This window comes from Haliotis rubra, unplaced genomic scaffold, assembly GCF_003918875.1.
Source record: "Haliotis rubra isolate DU_JTF1 unplaced genomic scaffold, ASM391887v1 Scf69, whole genome shotgun sequence".
Lineage (NCBI taxonomy): Eukaryota > Metazoa > Mollusca > Gastropoda > Lepetellida > Haliotidae > Haliotis > Haliotis rubra.
In genome coordinates this window covers 1,335,886-1,357,925 of record NW_025767401.1, presented here as the reverse complement: position 1 = coordinate 1,357,925, position 22,040 = coordinate 1,335,886, and the positions used below count along the sequence as shown (strand labels likewise).

General features: G+C 41.8%; 1 protein-coding gene and 1 long non-coding RNA gene across 2 annotated transcripts; both read left to right on the top strand.

Moving 5' to 3' along the window:
• The first annotated feature begins 2,201 nt into the window (after positions 1–2,201).
• On the top strand, positions 2,202–9,017 carry LOC124258360. Its single transcript, XR_006893576.1, has 3 exons — positions 2,202–2,343; positions 7,230–7,234; positions 9,007–9,017. It is a non-coding gene; the product is annotated as an uncharacterized LOC124258360 (long non-coding RNA).
• A 244-nt stretch (positions 9,018–9,261) lies between these two features.
• Positions 9,262–21,644, top strand: LOC124258343 (galactocerebrosidase-like). The gene is made up of 17 exons (XM_046692434.1): positions 9,262–9,459; positions 10,558–10,626; positions 11,124–11,187; positions 11,555–11,643; positions 11,823–12,026; positions 12,688–12,818; positions 13,130–13,247; positions 14,063–14,100; positions 14,487–14,611; positions 15,275–15,414; positions 15,691–15,780; positions 16,318–16,410; positions 17,155–17,296; positions 17,691–17,874; positions 18,710–18,879; positions 19,466–19,545; positions 21,426–21,644. Exons 1-17 carry the CDS (start codon positions 9,325–9,327, stop codon positions 21,573–21,575), a joined length of 2,022 nt encoding a protein of 673 aa, XP_046548390.1. The 5' UTR covers positions 9,262–9,324; the 3' UTR covers positions 21,576–21,644.
• Positions 21,645–22,040: the final 396 nt, after the last annotated feature.

Below are 22,040 nucleotides of genomic sequence, written 5' to 3'. Positions count from 1 at the left end.
TGTTTTGTGCTACGGCTATATTATGTATATATAGTATTACATGACCATGAAATATGTAAACATTGAGTGTTATACTTAATTGTCTAAATTATAAAACTGATGTCCGATATATTGGAAGTAAAGTCGACCGCTTTCAGGGAACTATAGTCTGTAGTCTTGGTTTGCATGTATCAGTAACTGTTTCCTAACGTGGGTACAGTGGCAGTTTAACTCTGTACAATATCATATACAACCCGCCTGATTTATTTGATCCAATAGTATGTGCACGTATAGCACATATACTGACTTTATTTCTTACTAAAATACCATGTTCCCCGTTTTACTTCCTCTGTTTCAATCCCTTATGTATACGTTTGTGTGTTGTAGTTTATTTAACATGTTTTAACAACACAGGAAGTTGAAGAATAAACACCATCCGGGTCCAACAACGACCGTACAGTATCCTGTTTCACGATTAAACCGCATTGGATACATTTTTGATGCATCAACGATAACCATGTCTTTGTCCAGATCGTCGAAGTTGTCTGCAATAAAGTCTGTAACATCAGCGGGGCGGTGGGGTAGCCTCGTGGTTAAAGCGTCCGCTCGTCACGCCTGGGTTCGATTCCCCACATGGGTACAATGTGTGTAGCCCATTTCTGGTGTTCCCCGTCGTGATATTGCTGGAATATTGCTAAAAGCGGTGTAAACCGTACTCACTCACTCACTCACTCACTGTAACATCAGCAAATCTGGTATCTGGTGCGAAAGAGGGACATACACCTCAGAATACGCTTCAAGTGGCGTACTATACTATGCCATGATTTTTGACAAGAGGATGTGTTATGTGTTTGTATTGGAACCCAAGACTGAAATAAGCATGAGTCAGCTCGCGTTTCTACTCCTCCTTGCTTCCACATGAACTGCTTATGGAGCAGTGTATCTCAAGATACTAAGTTGAGCGCTCAACATACTAACGTGTGCGCTCAATATACTAACTCGTGCGCTCAAGATAAATTTTATTTCAACAGGTCCCTTCAGCGCTTCCGTACCAAATCATGACTGATATAGCCAAAAAATCTGAACTGCTCTTGGCTCCTTAGAGATTTTATTCACGCTTCCTTGCATGCATACAGAAGAGGAACACTATTTATGGATATACATCGAACCATCGCATCTATTGCCAAAAGGAACCTGTCTATCCATAATAACCGTTTCGCTTCATCATAGCAACTTCTAAGTGCCACTTAAAGAAGGTACGTATATATTGTTAAGAAGCTAACTTTCTGGGACACATGTCAGCGTAGTAGTCGGACATATATACCCAGCATGTTGATGAATGTACCAGTTGTGCAGCTGCGTCCACTAATCTGACCCACCACTGTAGCCTCGATAACAAGTGATAACAGGCCTTGTGACGATTTAAGTGATACGTATGTACTTCATCTCAAGAAGGGTCAGTGTTGATAAGCAATCCACATCACAAGTCCCCTGGTGGCTGGGTCATAGTCTCATACAGACCCTGAAACAAACGTATCCAAGAAATTCCATGCAAGTCTAGAATATGTTGCAAGTCTAGATTTCCACAGTTTCAGGTCTCAGGTCTCCTTTTCATTATATTTAATTTTTTAAATTTTTTATGAATTGCTTTTTTTCTGTAAACAATGTTCATTTCAGAGACTAGCTATCAAAATGTCACGAAATTGCTAAATTTGGTATCATTTTGTAGAAAAATGTGTCCCGAATCTAATTATGTAATAAAAATAGCAAGTCACCACTGCATTTGTTTGACAAGAGGCGCCCCGTTGTGGCACCGTCTGTAAAAAGTAATATGTCAATAAAAGTTCTCTTAAAAGTAAATTGTTTACTTTTATTATTCAATATAAGTGTTTTTATAAAGATATTTCAGTATTGATATGTAAAAAGCAATTTTCAAGGCAGTTTGTAGGATTTGGCACATGGATTAACTTCTAAAAAAACAGGAATTTATAAAAAAAATATTGATTCATCAATGAATTTTTTTTATATAATACGATTTTTTTATCAAATGAATTTTTATATAGTTAATTCACACAAGATTAATAATCAAAAATTAAAAAAAAAATGTTACCAGAGGGTATCAACATTATCTCCAATTAAAACAACATACCCAAATTAGATTTGATAAGGGGAGATAACTCTTGCCCAGGTTTACCTCAGGATAAATGCTTGTGTGGCCTTTCTTTGTTAGTTTTCAATCACCAAAATGATAAGAAGAAAGATAAAGGGAAATAACTGCGTAACATAAAACTAACAGAAACGCGCTAGTACTGTCACATCCCGTCGCATACGGTATGCGCACAAACAAAGGTATCCAACCTCTATGTCATATGACATGACCTCGTGCTTACCTATAGTAGGTCCGAATAACTGTTGGATGTCAGCATCATGAGCCGTGGATTTATCAGAGTGGTAAAGGTCTGAGACCTGCATCATTCAGTGTCTTCCTCCCGGATCAAGTTGACATCCATCTCGCACACACCGGCCCACTCACTCTCTCTTATCTTATCTATGTTACAGTATAGGAGGTACGAATAACCAAGACAATACTTGCACACCTACCCAATAAATGCACGATGTAAAATGTATTTTAAACGTCAACATTGCAACGAAATCAGCATGTCAAATGCCCGAATTGAAGAGGGACAGAGAAAAAGCTTTCAGCGTAATGGACAATGGGCACACACATCTAAATCCGTTCAAGTTCAATGAAACGCCACATAAATAGTGTGATTAAACACACCCTGCTTCAAGGCAAGCAACAACTCTCCGGCGCACAGAAAACGTCGCTCATACTGTTAATGTAGCAGGAGTACACATCTGTGTAAAACACAAGAACTGACATGAGTATCTCCTTTGTATCTAAACATAAATCGACAATTTCTGTTTACCGACTAAAGCAGGACAGTATGAGTTACCAGCATCATTCATTGCACGTTACCGACATCCAGACTTTGAGTAACCGACATTCTCGCGCGATTTTAAAAATGCTTATTCTTCAACACATAGACATTAATAAGCAAATTCAGCGCATTCAATGTATTCACACCATCAAAGTTTATCAGTGTGCTAAATAATGTTGATTGTATACACGTGGAAGGCTGCTAATTCGAGGGGAATAATCGCCAAGCGATCTTACCTGCCGCCATGTTGGGATGCTAACGTAGCGTGCCTTTCCACATCACCTTAGGTTCAGCGACGATAGCTGTGTGAAACGGGGCCCAGTAATCATGAAAAGAGTGAAAATATGATGTTTAATCTGATTAATATTGTCTGTTGAGTTCGGCAATATTCTAGATACTTTAATCATGTTCTGTATTTAGTAGACACTGGACCAGAGAAACCGGTGATTGATATTAAGAGTAATGTTCCACGTCGTCGCGTTACGATGTCAAGTGACCAGCCAAATAAACCAAGACTGGCCTACCCATTGCCGCTCGCATTGCCAAGGGTGTGCAGCTTGTGAGCAGGTCGTGCGTAACATTGGATGAATTATTTTACGTTTAAGCCCGTGTATAGCTTAGGATGCAGCCATAGTCATGGATCTCAGCAGGATTAGGCACAGCAGGAACATTGGTGACGATATACTTTCGCACCAACAGCTGCAACGACTTCCGGAACGGCGAGTTCGAGCAGAACATCCACAAACACATTTATTCAGACAATCCGCTAGGCCAGAATCTTGCATCACATCGTGCATTTTGTGTGTAAAATATCAAAATATCAAAACATGTGATGTAAGAATAACCTAGATAAGAGTGGTCCTCAAGCACGCTCAGGTATACACATACATACATGAGACTAGGTCACATTGATTATACTATACTACACACGTAGTAAAAGGGAGCACATTTTCTGACCTTGTAAATGTGAAGGACTTTCTTGATGAGTCAGCATCTTTTTCAACATTCAAATTTCATCAGTATTGTGTTTGTTTAACGTGATAAATATACCGTGTTTTGAATTTGTGAATATGTTTTTGTGAAGACTGAACTTGGTATCTTGAGGTTGTTCACCGGTTGTTAAGATTGTTTACAAGTTTGTGCTTGTTAACATTTTCTTTACGTCACGCATTTGTTAGCCAGGCTCTGTATAGTAAGGTTGTTTATCAGGTTAAGTTTCCATTACTTTAAGGTGAGATGACAGGTTGGGAGGGGCGGTATTTGTAATTGTCTTAACTACACATTACTTTTGAAATAGGCATATAATTACTGGGGAATGACGAACGACAATGAGATAATTGTCTCACGGTATATCCATCAGTTCTCAGGCCTCTCCAGTGCTCCAGGTGAACTACCCCGACCAGCAGCGAAGTCAGATTCTTGACTTTAACACATGTTATATAATATTTGGCAGTACACTTTGTCAGTAAAGTACAGATTCTAGTACTGTCAAACCTAGAAAAATAAACAGGGCGAATTGTGATGATGATGAGTTTGAGAAATAACGTGCGCTTTCCGACATAAGGGCGAGGGCGAAATAGGATTCGAACCCGCATTTGCAGGTTGTTAGTGTGTCTGTATGTCAAAGGGGTGCAAGTCTGGTACTTTCTTTGAACGAGGTACATTTTTTCCCAGAGTTACAACTAATTTTGGTTTAGTTTTGTATGTGTAAAATCTGTCAACGACTATTTGACACGAAAATTCCCCACATCTTAATCCCACCTAGAATTTAGAAGGATCGGTGCGACCACCATGTTCCAGAATACTGTCATCTTCTGCCACAGAGTGTGTGTTTCCAGGACCAATATCTCCATTAAGGTACATGTCCGTCTCCTCCTGTCAACTCCACGAGCGGCTTGTTCCTGACAGCAAGGGTGGGCAAGACAGGAATCGCGCTTTGTGATACTCCCGGAGTGTTCTTCTATGTTTCCAGCTCTTGCATGCTATCAGTTTCCAGCTCTTGCATCCTATCATTGGACATATGTAGGTCGTAAAGGCTATGTAGGCACAGTCTACATCCATTCCGTCACCATGACATTATTCATTAGTATCCAAGAGGTAGGAGTGACTACAACATCGCACTCAGAATTTCAATAGATTCATGTAAATCATTGTCTCTTGCCCATGCAAACTACTGATGGATAATATGACAGCATCAATACAAGCCAACCAGGAACTGTGACACTGTCAGTCAGCTCACAAATTTGAATTAACTCTCAGTTATAGCTCTTAGAACATCCAATATTCAACGCCTGTTCTCTCCGAAATAACCTGATAGTAACACAGTGAAATACTTCAGTTAATTCATAATCAATTTGCTTTTGAAATAGCCTATCGATGCATTAAAGAACCAATATTTCCTTTTCTGTACACCGAGGACACAACGTCCATCCACAGGAGCAGTCAAATATCGCAAAGGTTGGAACACAATCGAACTACATCTTCTGGTAAGCTTTGGTCGTCAAAATTGCTTCAAACTATATTTGCATGGAATGTAGTGTCAACTCTCGTAGTCACTGATATGTCGAATTATGATATCACGATATTAGTTGCTATAACTTTGTCTACAGATGCGGGTTAGCAACTTGGCATGCGTATCCTTCAACACAATCAGCAATATAAACATACTCCGGTTTTAGAGAAATGTCGTTCTTCTCAGCAGGTTAGCTCAGCGAATGTTTATGACGAAGCTCCAACAAACAAACCATTCCTCACTAAAATGTTCTCTTCAAACAAGTATGAGGAACCTGTGTCTCGATATCTGGCGAACTACATTTATTCAACTGCAAGATCGTGTGACCAAACACATGCTATTCCACTACAAATCTTCATAATTCGGCGGGGGTCGGAGTCGGTGAGTACGCCACGCGGGAGACACGGGATAGATTGGCACATGTCTTCTGTCCCACGCCGACATTGGCTGCAGTATGGCAAAACGGTACCTAAAACACGCTGACTCACCCATAACTAGAACCTTGGTTGCAATATGCTGAGGCGATGTAGTGAGTGAGTGAGTTTAGTTTTACGCCGCTTTTAGCTATATATCAGCAATATCACGGCGGGGGACACCAGAAATGGGCTTCACACATTGTGCCCATGTGGGGAATGGAACCCGGGTCTTCTGCGTGACGAGCGAACGCTTTAACCACTAGGCTACCCCACCGCCCCCTGAGGCGATGCAAACTTTCATACATTTATTATGAAACGTCTTCATAGTATTTCTGAAAGACCATCTCGTGATATCAGATTTACTTGCCCTTGCGACACCATGTAAGGAAGTAATGACTTAGTAATCACCCAAGGTGATGTGGTGCTTGGCTTCGTGGACGGCATAGAAGTGCCCCGCCAGAGCCAACTAACGGGTTACGACCTGGGAACAACCAACTTGGGGCGGGCGAACGTTTACCACCTGTATATGTTTCTATATAACATGATATAACATAAGAAAACGATATCAGCAGCACCATAACATACGTTCATCATGTCAGTCGAAATGTTCAGAGTATCAGTAAAGAATCAGAGTGACCACTGTTGGGTCATTCTGCTGGTGATTTCCAGAATGTATGAAAGGAAACTGAACGATTCGCTAGCTTATTAAGAGCAAATGATCGATCGACAGCGCGTGATTGTATTGCAGTGGAGTGAGTGACTGAGTGAGTGAGTAGGGAATGACGCTTCTTTTAACAGTATTTCAGTTAGATCAGTAGAAGACTGAACGGATGCAGGTTTTGGAAACAATACATCATTGTCCCCAAGTAACATATCTAAAATGTAACGAAGGCTATACGCGAAAAAAAGAAAGCATATAGAGCAATTGTCTGTTAGATTTATTTCTGTCGTATAGCTCAATATCAGGGGTTACAACATTAACGGCACACTGCTGATGAACCTGCGTGTGTTTTTGTTATTGGTATTGCCCGTCTTTCCGCCTGAGGAGCTACCCCATACTTGGTCAGGCGGGTGGCAGGTGCTTGGTATCCGGCCGAGAAAACCCCAAAGGGTCTCTACTGGGGACGAACCGGGCACCTCTATTGTCTGTATACCTTCTCTTCGGTGACCAGGACCTGGACAAGAAATTTGGCCAGTCAAGTGGGTGTTTTAATAAAACCCAACCCAAAACAAATAAACCCTCCCCCCAACCCCATGACGTGTCATGTCGCTCCACACCAAGACTCTAACGCCTCCAAGACATATCATGGTCAGAAATGGTAGTACACCGCTCTCCACTACGTCGCAAACAACGTTTTCTGCCATCAGGGATTCAGACAGAAGGCGTTAAATCGTCTGCCAACATGGTATAACGCCAATTGCTAGTATAGTATGACCAGAAATTATTGAGAATTTTAGGAATATGTTTAATTGGATTTCTAGTATAAACAACCTTGACCAGCTATCAAGTGCTTGGTGTCATTCAACAGAGACAACTCCGTTAATCCTTTTTCATTAGTTTGTGAAGAGTTATCCCCCTTTGTTTACTTGCTAGCAGACGACATTTTCAGTGATCCTCAGTATGGATGATTTAGAGAAGAGGAAGTTGATTTTAGAGTATTATAACAAGGACATCAGATCAGCTAAAGTGATTTGAAGTAGAACAGGCATCCCTTTGTCCACTGTTTATCGTGTTTTGAAAAATATTGCAAATGGATATGGCATTGAGCACCTGTCGGTGACAGGAGGCGGCTTGGTATTCTTGTTTCTAAAAACAAACGAAGGAGTTTAGAAAACTTAAGGCTGGATATCATTAATAGAGGAACTGTGGCTGTCTGTAAGGAGACAATTAGAACTGAGCTGCATGCAATGGGTTGGCAGAAAAGTCGAGGAATTCCATCACCGATCATGAAACCTGAACAAAAGGAGCGAAGGTTGAACTGGTGCTTACAGCATAGAAACTTTAACTGGGACAATGTGATTTTCTCAGATGAATGTTCTGTGTGGCTGTTTCCTAATACACTGAAATTCTGGACCAAACAAACTGAAAAACTTTTGTATCAGCGCCCAAAGTACAGTCCGAAATTTAACGTGTGGGGTGGCATATCTGTGTTAGGGGCAACGCCCCTCTGTGTATTTGAAGGGAATATGAAGAGTGAGCGGTACACAGATATTCTCGAGGGACATTTACTTCCATCTGCTCACGTGTTCTATGGAAACTTTTGGATTTTCCAGTAGGACAACGACACAAAACATCGTTCAAAGCATTCACAGGCCTGGTTTCGGACCAAAAATATGACATTGTTAGATTGGCCAAGCTATAGCCCTGACCTAAATCCAATAGAAAATGTTTGGGGACTTATGAAGGAAAGTGTCAATAAGAAAAATCTGACAAATATTGCTGAAATGAAAGAAGAGGTGGTCCGATATTGGCACAGCATGGACCACGACTTTCTAACTTCTTTGATCAGTAGTATGGCCCGCCGCATTGAAGCCTGCATTGCTGCCCATGGTGACTTGACAAAATACTAACTGTTCGCCAGTCTTTGAATCTGGAGATATGTTCTGCTAATATTCACATTTAATAAGTGAGTAATGAGTGAAAAAAATAATTTTTTTACAATCTTTAGATTCTCAATAATTTCTGGTTGTACTGTAACTCTTCACTGATGTAGGCTAGCCTATCCAAAACTTTACCTCCGAGTGATAGTATGTGTCCCACAGTCAATATGATACTTTTGATTCGCCAAGCATTCTGCCAGCGTGGGACATTATGCTCCCACATCTATGGTATCTACAATTCGCCCGAATGTTCACTGAGGTAATGTATTATAAAGTATGAGCTTAGCTCAGTTTGCATGACGATTGTGGATTTCCACGATATCAACATTTCAATCAACAAAAGACCACCTCTGTAGTGTAGTGGTTAGAGCGTACGCCCGGAGAGCGGAGTGTTGCGAATTCGATCCCCGGCCGCGTCATACCAAAAGACGTTAAAATATGGTATTTGTTGGTCCCTGCCTGACGCTCGGCATATATGGGTAAAACAAGGACTGGTCATAGTCAGTATATATGTCTGAGTGGGTTATTCATGCTTAACTGCGACATGGTATCTCAGTGGGCTAGCACTATAAATCCAGCAGCCACACGTACACACGCATGCACGTCGTCATATGAACAAAATAATCTAAAGTGCGACGTTAAACCCCATTTCATCTCACCACACCAATCAACAAAATTACATGGTGAGATGTCTGGAAATCGCGAACAGAGATGTATACATCCCTTGTGACACTTACAACAACGACTATCTGCCAGAGATATACAAATCAGGTCGCTATCTTTTCAATGGCATATGACCTGTCCTGATTGCGATGTGCGTGGTATATATAAGACAGGTAGTCGGGCACACGTCGGACACATCAAGCTCTCCAACATGACGTGGTTGTCAGCAGTTTTGGTATGCTGTGTGGTTGCTGTGTATTGTAGTGAAGCGAAAGTGTACGAAATTTCTGATTCATTAGGTCTCGGTCGGAGGTTTGATGGAATCGGCGGGCTGAGCGGTGGAGGGGTAAGTTTCTGTCTTTGCTTGTTTGTTGTTTAACGCCGCACTCAGCAATAATCCAGCTATGTGGCGTCGGTCTGTAAATCATCGAGTCTGGACAAGACAATCAACATCATGAGCATCCAATTCATCCTCGATAATCTCCAGGGTATACGTTACGATCACTCTCCACTATACCCTGGATTCATCCACGGCTTGGCCCGACGATTTTATTACCTCCCTTGGCTGGCTTTTTATCCAATCAGGTGTCTACACTGGGAAGTTGAGCGAACCAATCACAACTCACTTTCGCTTCTTAAATTATCTAACCGTTTAAACTTGGCAACACAATTGATGCAGAGGTACTCTATATGTTTTGAAAGTTTCAGATCTGTCAATTTGGCTGAATTATTTCCTAAAAAATCTGAGTGGCACTGCGAACAAACCTACGCGACTGCGACAGCTATCTTTTGTTGACACTGGCAAGCGCGGATGTAACGGTGGCTTAGCTGATTGGCTACTGTGAGAATGCGGACCCGGCAAAGGGAGGCATTATAATCATCGGGCCAAGCCGTGGATGCATCCAGGGTATAGTGAAGAGTGATCGTAACGGATACCCTGGAGATTTTCGAGCATGCATCCAACTAGGCAGTTGGAATACGATGACATGTGTCAACCAAGTCAGTGAACCTGACCACCCGATCTCGTTATGAATCGGGGCGGTGGGGTAGCCTAGTGGTTAAAGCGTTGGCTCGTCACGCCGAAGACTCGGGTTCGATTCCCCACATTGGCACAATGTGTTAAACCCATTTCTGGTGTCCCCCGCCGTGATGTTGCTGGAATATTGCTAAAAGCGGTGTAAAACTAAACTCAGTCAGTCAGTCAGTCGTTATGAATCACTATCAAATAGTAAAGATACCAGGTGAGCGTATCCTGCCCCACCGATGGCACCCGTCATAAAGGAAAAGGAAGTCCTTCACCTAAAAAACAGCAAAATGGGAACGTACATGACAAAAAAGGGAATTGCAACAAACATATTTTTGCCATTGATGTGTCAATTGTTTAAATGTCCTCCATGACTCCAAGTATATTCTTTCGAGTGATTTTCGTACCTTCCAACTTCAGGCTACGTCAAAGCTCCTGGCCAACTACCCGGATGAACAACGGAACCAGATTCTCGACTTCCTCTTTAAGGTGAGTCACAAGTCAAGATATTGTTTCAATACCCAGACTTGAGTGTTGAACTTGAAGCCTAAAACTTTTGTCGGTGATTAAAACTCCAACCAGACAGACAAATAATCGCGTATTGGTATGTTTGGTCCACAGGACCTTTAATAAGTAGCGTCTAGGCTATTAACAGTTAAATAACTATGTCGAAGTCAAAATAATACATCTCAAGATGCTGACAATGGAAAAGTGCCTAGTTAGAAATAGACAGTAGATAGAAATAAAACATATAAACATACCTGCGCCAAATAATCCAAAAGTCTGGCTTTTAGAAAAAACAAACAACAAACCCAACAACTTAACACTCTCCTTTGCAAGATGTAATTTCATTTATCTCATGGTACAGTGATTTGTTGTCTAATGCAGAGGCCTTTAGCGCTGTCAGTTAAATAGTACAAGAGGCCTAGTGTATTACTGGCAATGTCAGTCAAATGGTTTAAAAGGAAATAACTTACTTGTTGCAGCCCAACTTTGGAGCCAGTCTGCAGATTCTGAAGGTCGAGATTGGCGGAGATGCACAGAGCACTGGTATAACTCACACTTATATCCGCCAGGGCAGATTCAAGGGCACACTGAGTTTTTATCCGGTCTATATAGAAATGACAGAAATTGTTTACAAACTTTGATGATCCTTAAGCTGTAATTGATAATGTTAGAGGATAGATACTAAAACGTAATGCATAACTACCTCCTTGTGAACCGATATCTGTCCTTGCCTACATTAAACTATCAGAGTAAGTAAGTGAGTATGGTTTTACGCCGCTGATAGCAATATTCCAGCAATATCAGGGCAAGGGACACAAGAAATGGGCTTCACACATTGTATCCATGTGCTACGAGAACAAACTGATGCGTGACGGAGCTGGTGACAATGATGAGTATGTTTTGAATCCAGATGGATCCGAGGCGTCCCACATGCACAACAGCTGGGAGGAGAACTACCACAGAGGATATGAATGGTGGCTTATGGGAGAAGCAAAGAAGGTACCACTTATTACACAGTAGAGAACCTACTGGAGCATATGAAGTCACGCTGAAAGTTGCTTCTATGGCCTTAAAATTATTATAGTACAGAACTATACCATGGTGCATGTCAAGGATTGTGTTGATCACTGCATCTTTGAAACGATTCTGTTCAAAGTTCAACTTTACCTATATTTCAGCGGAACCCGGACATCAAGCTGTATGGTCTGCCGTGGGGATTCCCCGGCTGGATAGCAACCACCCCGCAGGACCCGTATGTAATACCACAACAGACAGCAACGTACATCCTGAAGTGGATCCAAGGTGCCAAGACGTACCACAACCTTACCATAGACTTTGTTGGCATCTGGAACGAAAAAGCGTACAATGACACGTACATCAAAGTAAGTGGAATCATAGGAGTGATGTTGTGTGAGACTGGTACTCCCCCAAAAACAAACAAATAGCCCATCAGGAAAGCAACTCAAACATGGCTCCCCATCCAAGGCTACTAAACTAGTCTTCAGAGCTATAATTACTTGGAATTTCACATGACTAGTGACCCTTGAAGATCCGGGTTAGAACTGATCTTCAGCAACCCATGCTTGTTGCAAGAGGCGACTAACGGGATCGGGTGGTCAGTCTCGCTGACTTGGTTGACACATTTCATCGTATCCAAATTGCGCAGATCGATGTTCATACTGTTGATACCTTGATTGTCTGGTCCAGGTTCGATTATTTACAGACCGCCGCCATATAGCTGGCATATTGCTGAGTGAGGCGTAAAACTAAGATCACTCATCACTCACACCACCAATAAAAATTATAACCCATTAGTGACATGACATTGAAGGAGTCTGTGCCGGGAATATATATTGTTACCATCACACAAGAATTATGATTCTCTCTGTATATGGCATTCATCCTGGAATTCACATAAGTGATGCTGCTGATTATTATAATTACTATAATAAGTCAACGTATGCCTGGTATTTGGGGAACAGAGAACCTACTGTATTCCCATATGTTGGCTCCTAGCTTGTAAGTATGTGTCCTGTCTTGAAGACGCTGAGGAAGACATTGGACAGCAACAACCTGAGCAACGTCAGAATAGTAGCAGCCGACGACAACGGTTGGGCCATCGCCGAGGACATCTTAAAGGACCAGGATCTGGCTGATTCGATAGATTACATAGGGTTGGTTTGTCCTCATGCATCTATTGTCTGCATCAAAATATTTTCAATACCTTCCCCGAAGCCTGGTCAAAGTCTTGTCAAACTAATGATTATAATCATGACGAATATTGGACTTAGCAATAAATGTAAGAAACCTGTATCATCTCGGAGCTTTCCTCCCACATAAAGGGGACACGCCATGATATAACTAGCCAACTCAACTCACTCACTCACTCTATATAAGGGCGACAACCTCCTTACAAATTACCCTACATATCAAACACCTGAGAAACAAAGGTGTCTCTCACTGACTGTTAGTTTGGTCTCGTCAGGTCTCACTACCCGGGTACTCTGTCTACATTGGATGCTCTAAAGACAAATAAAATGTTGTGGTCATCTGAAGACTACAGCACCTTCAACAACGACACCGGCGCCGGCTGCTGGGCCAGGGTACGTTTAAGATTGGGGTTGTACAGTGGAATGAGATGAGGTGATGAAACTGCTCGACAGCACACAGATGGGAAGAGGGTCTGGCCAGCTTGATAGGGTTGGGGACTACTGAATTTTGTAAACCACGACTGATACCTTGCCCTAGAACTGTATTGGTTCTATAATATTCAATGTGTTGTTCAATTCGGAGTTCTTAGAAATCACTTCATATTGAACATAGATCTCTTCCGCGAAGATGCTTATCACCGAGAGCAGAGCATCATTTCAATGACGTCAGCAGGACTGCTTTGCCAAGGGTGTTGCAAAAACTGGCCCACATCCATTGAGGAATTTGTCTGTTGCGAACTTATGCTCTATATCTCCACTGCTCGCATTTGGTAAACCTCAACTAACCTTTAGATCAGATACCATATACCGGTATATCGACTCTGCTTTTATCAATTCCCGCGTTTCTCGGTATCTGTATTTACCCTCCATTAATTTTCATGACAATTTTACCAACCAATGAAACTTTGCGATAACGGAAAATGAAATGGTTGAAGGGTAGACTTGAAAACATCCTTTCCATCGGAAAGAATATGGAGGACTCTCATTTGCCCGTCAGTCAAAGGCACTATATTGTTATTACCGCCTTGAGGCTGGTTTGTAACTGGCATTCTGATTGGTTCGTTCGACTAATGAAAATCAAGGGCGGGTAATTTGAGATTGGGAAACAACGGGAATAGGTTCAGGGGTTAGGAGTAGGTTTAACGAAATGCGAACAGTAGAAATAAAGATGATTTGATCACTTAATATGACTGTATTCATTGTTTCAGCTTCTCAACCAGAACTACGTCAATGGGATGATGACAAGGTAAAACAGAAGAATGCCGTGGAGACATTACGTCCCGTTATATATTCGTAATGGCAAGTCGCAGCAGTGTTGAGAACAAATTGTCATAAACCGTGGGTCAAAGCGTAATGCTGAAAGGTGAAACGTATACTTGGTACTCTCTATTCCAGTTCCAATCACAATCTTACACTATCCTTAGCGTACTGTAGCTGTGTACTTCATGGCAGTCTGGAATTGCGGATTCACATACTTTGTCTCATATTCTTGACTAATTTATACTTCATTACAAGGATCTGACAAAATTGATTTTCTTAAACCTTAAAGACATGTTGGTCTTTCTTGGAAGTTGGAAGATTAGCTCAAATTCCATATTTGTCATACATCTTCCATGATCTTCATATTTCAAGCACAATCTCCTGGAACCTTATCGCCAGCTACTACGAAGGCTTGCCGTGGTACCGTGCTGGGCTGATGACTGCGGCGGAACCATGGAGCGGCAACTACGTCGTGGAGAGCCCTATCTGGATAACAGGTAACTGGCTTCTTTCCCACTCCTCCTGTAATGCGATGGCCAGTCGTGTCTGTGGCGTGTTTTGACGTACACGTCGATCGAGTTCATCCCATAGGTGTTCCATCGGGTTTAGATATGGTGATCGGGAAGGCCATGGCAAGACAGTGACGTTAGAATTGGAAAGGTAGGGGCTGTGACGGGTGTTGTATGTGAAGTAGCGTTGTCATGCTGGAACAGCTCCCTCTGTCGGTCCATAGTCGGAAGCATGTGACGTGCGAGGACTTCGTTGATGTGCCGATTTGCTGTCAAATTCCCCTGAACCGCCACTAAATCAGATCTTTGTGTGCTGGATATCGCACCATGGCACTTCCTCCACTGACTCCGTCAACCTTTCGAATGCAATTAGGGACAAAACGTTCATTTTTCCGACGGTAAACTTCCATCTCGCGAGTGGAGAAGAAAAGGGGTTTTATCACGGAACCAGACTCGCCCCCAGTTCCTAAGGTTCTAAGTTTGAAGAATGTATATTGTTGATTACTAACATTCTTCTACACACATGTGTAAAAATCTCTGTGCACGATATCTTTGTACATTGACTGAAACGTCTCTCTCTCTGTGTCTGTCTGTCTATCTGTTTGTCTTTCTCTCTCTCTCTAACTCTCTCTCACTCTCTCACCACTTCAGCTCACACCACACAGTTCACGGAGATAGGCTGGTACTACCTTAGCCATGACCACGGTGTCGGCCATTTGCAATCTGGCGGGAGCTACGTCAGTTTCATCAGTCTGGACAAGAAGCAGCACACTATCGTCATTGAGACTATGGTAAATAGATAATTAAATGTCTGAAATAGGAATCATAGGAATTTTAGCAGTGATTTGTTGAACATGAAATGCATGCAATGATGACAAGTTGTTTTAAATGAACCTCATTATCACAAAAGTACCTGTTTAGTTTCCGATTTGATTTTTGTTGGGTATTTTTAAGATGGAATATAAGCTCACATTAAACCAATCAGTGTTAGCTTTTCACGTTGTGTAACCATTGTCTGTTCTTAGATGAATTTACATACTTTGATTATGTTGTAATTTCACTTCTAGAGCCACGACCACTCTGTATGTGTTCGGCCTCCACTGAAACCATACAACGTAACTCCATCTGAAATCACCCTCAAGCTTGAAGGAAGCTTCGTAAGTATGGCGATGAATGTGTCAGCTCCGGTCCCAAGCTTCAGATGGCTGTAAGACATTCTCTCACATACACGTAGTCGAATTCGGAATAAAGTTAAAAACACAGATGCAAAACTCCAGTTTCTCCCACAGAATTCATGAGCGTTAAGTGCACACAAACTTCTGTGCTTGACGTTTTTTTTAAAAAAAACTATAATTTTTTGTTTTGCACAGTTGCATACCAATGCCAGGTGCGATTCCCCCCGCAGTTGTCTATGCTACACATAACGAATGTAAATATTTAAAGGCGTGTTCTTTACATTTCTGTCTATTACATGAAGTATCTGTCGAATCAGGTGTCTGTTATATAATTAAGTATTGTGTAAAGGAGTCTGTTATACATTGTACACGTTGTATCAAGTTGTCTGGTATATATTATAATTTTTTATGTAATTTGGTGATTTGATAAAGTTGCAATTTTCATTGGTTGGTGAGCATATGGAAATATGAACTTGACTTAATACTTGATGAAGGCGATTCTTATTTCTGTGTTTCCAGGCGAGCATTACAGAGTTGCAGGTGTGGTACACCAAGCTTGGGTTTGAACCCGGAGTCGATGATGTCATCTTTCAGAAACGTCAACCCCTGAAGGTGCTTTATTGCCGACATGTTTCTTTGTCTCTATAATCCGACATAGTCAACTACGACGATTTCTAGTATAATCGTACAAGTACTTATACGCTGTGGGGCAGTGGGCAAACCAAAATGTGTTTAAGTGTGTGTACGTCATGATCGTATGCTGTCGACCTAGGTTCGATTCCCCAAATGGGTATATATATAGTGAATCAAACCCGTTTATGAACTCAACACAATTCTATTCAGATGTATAATGGTCCAGCATGTCTTTAATGCCCGTACACATGTTCTTCAACAGAATCGTATTTGGCTTGAGCTGGATACGCTCACCTTTTGGTAAAAACCTGGCCCCGATTTCTCGCAACAAACTTAGGTCTGAGTTTTGACTTAAGTTAGAGTTATTACTCAAATTTGAGAAAATGCAGGAAAATGCATTTCCCAGAATGAACTGAACTTGATATTAAACTCAAACATAGTAGACAATTTGAGTTTGGTGGATAGATTACATAAGTTGTTTGGGCTTTTTTATTTTAAAAATGCAGTAGATTTAAATATTTAACTGTTTAAACTTGTCAAACTCAGTTTAAAATTTGAGCAAAAAATTAAGTTTGTTTCGAGAAATCGGGGCCTGGTATCGTCACTGTTTGATGGTGTTCATAAACACATGTTCATGATATAGACAGAGTCGTAGCCGATGTTTCTTGAGGAAATAAAGAATGGTTGTCATTTATAGTTACATTAACCGAGTATTTCCCACAGGTGACCAATGGTAAAGTGACATTTTCTGTCGGTGTGGATGAAGTTTGGACGTTGACGACCGTGACGACTGGAAACAAGGGCAGCTACTCTCCTCCACCACAGTCCAAGGGGTTCCCTCTCCCGTATCTAGATGATTTCGAATGTGCGTCATAGCTGAAACTTGGCAACCTTATTTAGTTGTCTTTGGCGGCGATGTAGCCTCGTTGTGAGACAGACCTAGGTTGTCTAGGAGCGTTGATGCAACCTAGTGATTAGACCGGGAAATTGAAAGAGTAATGATACAGCCTTTTGATCAGGTTATAAAGAATCGGTGATACAGCTGGTGATTTAAAAACATAGGTGTTTTCCTGGTGTTGAGTATTGCATAAATTACATAAAACCAAGATCATTATTCCTGATTCTAGTGCCGCTAGGTTTAATCTGTAATATTAGCATGGCGTGAAACAAAGAATACTCTTGCTTTGATATGAAAGTCCATTTGCTGAAACGTATCTGCATGTTTTCTTTTTAAAATATTTTGTCATTATTGTTTGAAGACCAATACAAGGTAAACATGGAGCCTGAAAATCTTGCACAGCAAACCGGCTCGTTTGAGATCATGGCGGATGCCAACGAGAAGTTCGTCCGTCAGATGGTTCTAGAGCAACCCTTGATGTGGTGTCACAACAATACAGAAAAGATGCTAAATCGGAGCTTTGCTGTTATTGGTGATTATAGTTGGTAAGGAAGTGAACATTGTGATTGTAGATCCCTAGCCTGCAATATACATGGTCTCTCAAACACACGGTGGCGGAGGCACCAAGAGAGGTGAGGTGAAATTGGGTTTTACGTCGTGCTTGAGAATATTTCGCTCATATGACGACGTGCATGCGTGTGTATGTGTATGTGCGGCTGCTTGTGCTAGCCACAGTGAGCTGGCATGCTAGCCCACTGACATACTATGCCGTAGTGAAGCATGAATACCCCACTCAGACACATTATACTGACTCTGAGCCGACCAGTCCTTGTTGTACCCATTAATGCCGAGCGTCAGGCAGGGACCAACAAGTACCATAGTTTAACGTCTTTTGGTATGACGCGGGCGGGGATCGAACCCGCGACCTTCCGCTCTCCGGGCGGACGCTCTAACCACTACACCACGGAGGCGGTCGGCACCAAGAGAGGATACGAAAACATATTTATACTTATTCAAAATGTATACTATTATTTATAGTAATTCATAAAGAATGGTTACATAGCAGTGGATAGGACTGCACGGTATTACTGGTATATCGTAATACGCCTTTCAAACGAAACGTAATGCAATGTTTGTTCTCACTTTCTTTCCCCAATATATCGTAATACGTATCGGAATACGGGTATCAGAATCGGAATATATTGCAATACAATTTATTTGCCAATACACAGGCCTAGTAGTGGACACACACACATACACACACGCACGTACGCACGCACGCACGCATTCATATAAAGAGCTCCAAAGAGTTATTTGAACTTCTGATTTGAACGTCTTGATGTACCATCGTGAATGTAGTTGTATATTTCAACGTTTCAGGACGAATGTGTCCGTCAAGGCCCATGTCCGTCTCACTAAGGTTAACGGCACCAAGGGTGTGTTTGTGGCTTCAAGGGTGAAGCACGGAGGCTGTGATTCATATGACACTACCGGCATCTTCTTCTACATCTTCCCCGATGACAAGTTCTACATCCTCTCACAGGACATAAGTAAGTCTTACATCAATCTGCATGATCTCAGATAACAAATGTAAGTCTTACATCAATCTACATGATCTCAGATAACAAATGTAAGTCTCTACATCAATCTACATGATCTCAGATAACAAATGTAAGTCTCACATCAATCTGCAGGATTTCAGATAACAAATGTAAGTCTCACACCAATCTACATGATCTCAGATAACAAATGTAAGTCATACACCAATCTACAGGATCTCAGATAACAAATGTAAGTCTCACACCAAGCTACATGATCTCAGATAACAAATGTAAGTCTCACACCAATTTACATGATCTCAGATAACAAATGTAAGTCTACACACCAATCTACATGATCTCAGATAACAAATGTAAGTCTCACACCAATCTACAGGATCTCAGATAACAAATGTAAGTCTCACACCAATCTACAGGATCTCACGAAACTTATGGTAGCCTTACATCTCTGTACAAGATTTCACATGACCCCAGTAAACCGCACATCAGACAACATGATCTCACAGCAAAGAGTACTGTAAGTTACATGATCAGAAGGCAGATCGATAATCTGTTTATCGCTCTCCCTATGTTACAGTGAGGACCCAGGTCTTGTCATCAGGACCAATCAAATCTAACCCGGGGGGCTACTGGCATACAATGGAGCTACTAATCACGGTATGTGACATTACATGATGTTGTGCAGTCGTGACAACCATGAATGAGTGAGTTTAGTTTTGGATCAGACAATCCACTGATCAACAGCATGAGCATCGATCTACGCAACTGGGATAAGATGACATGTGTCAACTAAATTAGCAAGCCTGACCACCCGATCCCGTTAGTCGCCTCTTACGACAACCATGGTTTACTGATGATCAACTCTAACCCGGATCTTCACGGGTCTTGACAACCACGATCATATATATACTCACAGTTGAGTGAGTGAGTAAGTGTGAACGCTTTAGCCACTAGGCTACCCCATTGCCCCTACTCACAGTTGCACCACATGTTTGTTGTTTAACTCCGCACCCAGCAGTCTTAAAGCTATATGATGGCGGTCTGTAATTAATAGTGTCGGGGCCACACAATCCCGTGACTGACACCATAAGCATCGCTCTACGAAATTGGGAAACATGCATCAACCATGTCAGCTAGTCTGACCACCTGATCTAGGTGGTCGCCTCTTGCGATAAGCATTGGTTTCTGGAGACCAATTCTAACCCGGATCTTCACGGGTCTACTAGCATGTACATAATGTATGAATTGTAAAGCATTGTGTTTAGAACTCAAAAACACCATATGTCAATCTTCATAAAAATTCAGGTATGAAAGAACAGTAACAGAAATCATAATATACAAGCTACCCGTTGATTGCCATTTAAGCACATGTGGAATTAACGTAATTATTTCTAGTTTGACAGTAGAACCAATATTTCAAAATTTTCCCGAAAATATGTTACGCGATTCTTGTTAGCTGTGAACCCGTATCCGTATCCGAATCTGAATGATCAGACCTCGACTAGGTGAGTGTGTGAGTAGTTTTACGCCGCACTCAGCAATATTCCAGCTATATGGCGGCGGTCTGTAAATAATCGAGTCTGGGCCAGACAATCCAGTGATCAACAGCATGAGCATCGATCTGCGCAATTGGTAACCGATGACATGCATCAACCAAGTCAGCGAGCCCGACCACCTGATCCCGTTAGTCGCCTCTTACGACAAGCATAGTCGCCTTTTGTGGCAAGCATGTGTTGCTGAAGACCGATTCTACCCCGGATCTTCACGGGTCACCTCGACAAGGGCGACTCATTAAAAAACCTCTTGAAGTGAACTATTAATAATGTTTTAAATCCGTACAAACGCAATAAACAGTATGTATAAGGCCGTGTTACATTGTATCACCTGTAATTATGTTCACATTAAAACGATTATACAACAGCAACAAAGAAGCCCATGCACTATATTTCCAATTGACTTGGTGACATGTATTAAAAACATGGTAATTGCTCGTTTAGGGCCCAATAAATGGCATAGGGTCCTGTACCATGCACTGTGAAGATGTTTGGGAATTTCTGATCATTTCCCGTGCAGCACGAGCACAAGCGACTCACACAGTATTGATACTGCCAAAGAGTGAGTGAGTGAGTACGGTTTTACGCCGCTTTTAGCAATATTCCAGCAATATCACGGCGGGGGACACCGGAAATGGGCTTCACACATTGTACCCATGTGAGGATAGAACCCGGGTCATCGGCGTGACGAGCGAACGCTTTAACCACTAGGCTACCCCACCGCCCCGATACTGCCCGGTTCTGAGGTAATTTCAAATACATTGCATCAAAGAATGTTTTGAGAAGGCAAGAATGTGTTTTAGTTTTAGAAATTACTACGAATGTGCTTCTTAGTCATGAATCAATGTATTCATGTGTTGTTATACAGGCTACACAAAGGGCCATAGCACTGAAAAAACCCGTTGGACTCGAAGTTCTTTTGGTGAGCCTCCTTGGATTGAATGCTGTACACTAAAGCGAGTTGTACCATTCATTGTTTTTCAGGGTGACGGTTTGATCGCCTTTGTGAACGAGGAGCCAGTGGTGCAGACACGAACCCCGACTCCAACCAATGGGTTTGTCGCCATAGGTACAGACACTTGGGGACTGGCAGACTTCGGCAGCCTGCTTATAATGAACACAACGATGCATTAAGTCTTAACGTCGCCATTGTTGTAAGTTGTAATTGAAAACGTATATTACGAATAAACACGTTTAAACGGATAGGAACTTTTGCTTTGCACACATTATCCTGCGAACCACAGGAAGCAACGAGTTATCACCATATGTAGATCTCCACGTTGACCTTCAACGGAACTGAAGGCCGTGTCTGGCATGGCATGACCGGGTATTCTGGCATTTGGATGTATATTTTGGTAACTTTCAAACGAGTGGTAAGTCAATTGCATTAGCAAAAGTAATAAGAAAACAGTGTGTTAAGTGTGTTGAAACAGTTCAGAGTGGATGTTCAACTGGTATCATTTGCACCCTAAACCTGAGTCCTACAGCAAGTGCCAGATGGGCAGTAGAACATAATCTGCTCCCAATGCATGACCAATTTGATGTTGACGGAGGGATTGTCTTAGTGTTAAATGCAGATCAGAAAAGTACTGTTCATTG

Bases quoted from the DNA above. Each gene is read 5' to 3' on its own strand.
- LOC124258343 (XM_046692434.1), top strand. From the start codon at position 9,325: ATGACGTGGTTGTCAGCAGTTTTGGTATGCTGTGTGGTTGCTGTGTAT. The intron at 12,819-13,129 runs GTTGGTTTGTCC...TGGTCTCGTCAG, and splicing joins GATTCGATAGATTACATAGG to GTCTCACTACCCGGGTACTC. The intron at 15,415-15,690 runs GTAAATAGATAA...TTTCACTTCTAG, and splicing joins CTATCGTCATTGAGACTATG to AGCCACGACCACTCTGTATG.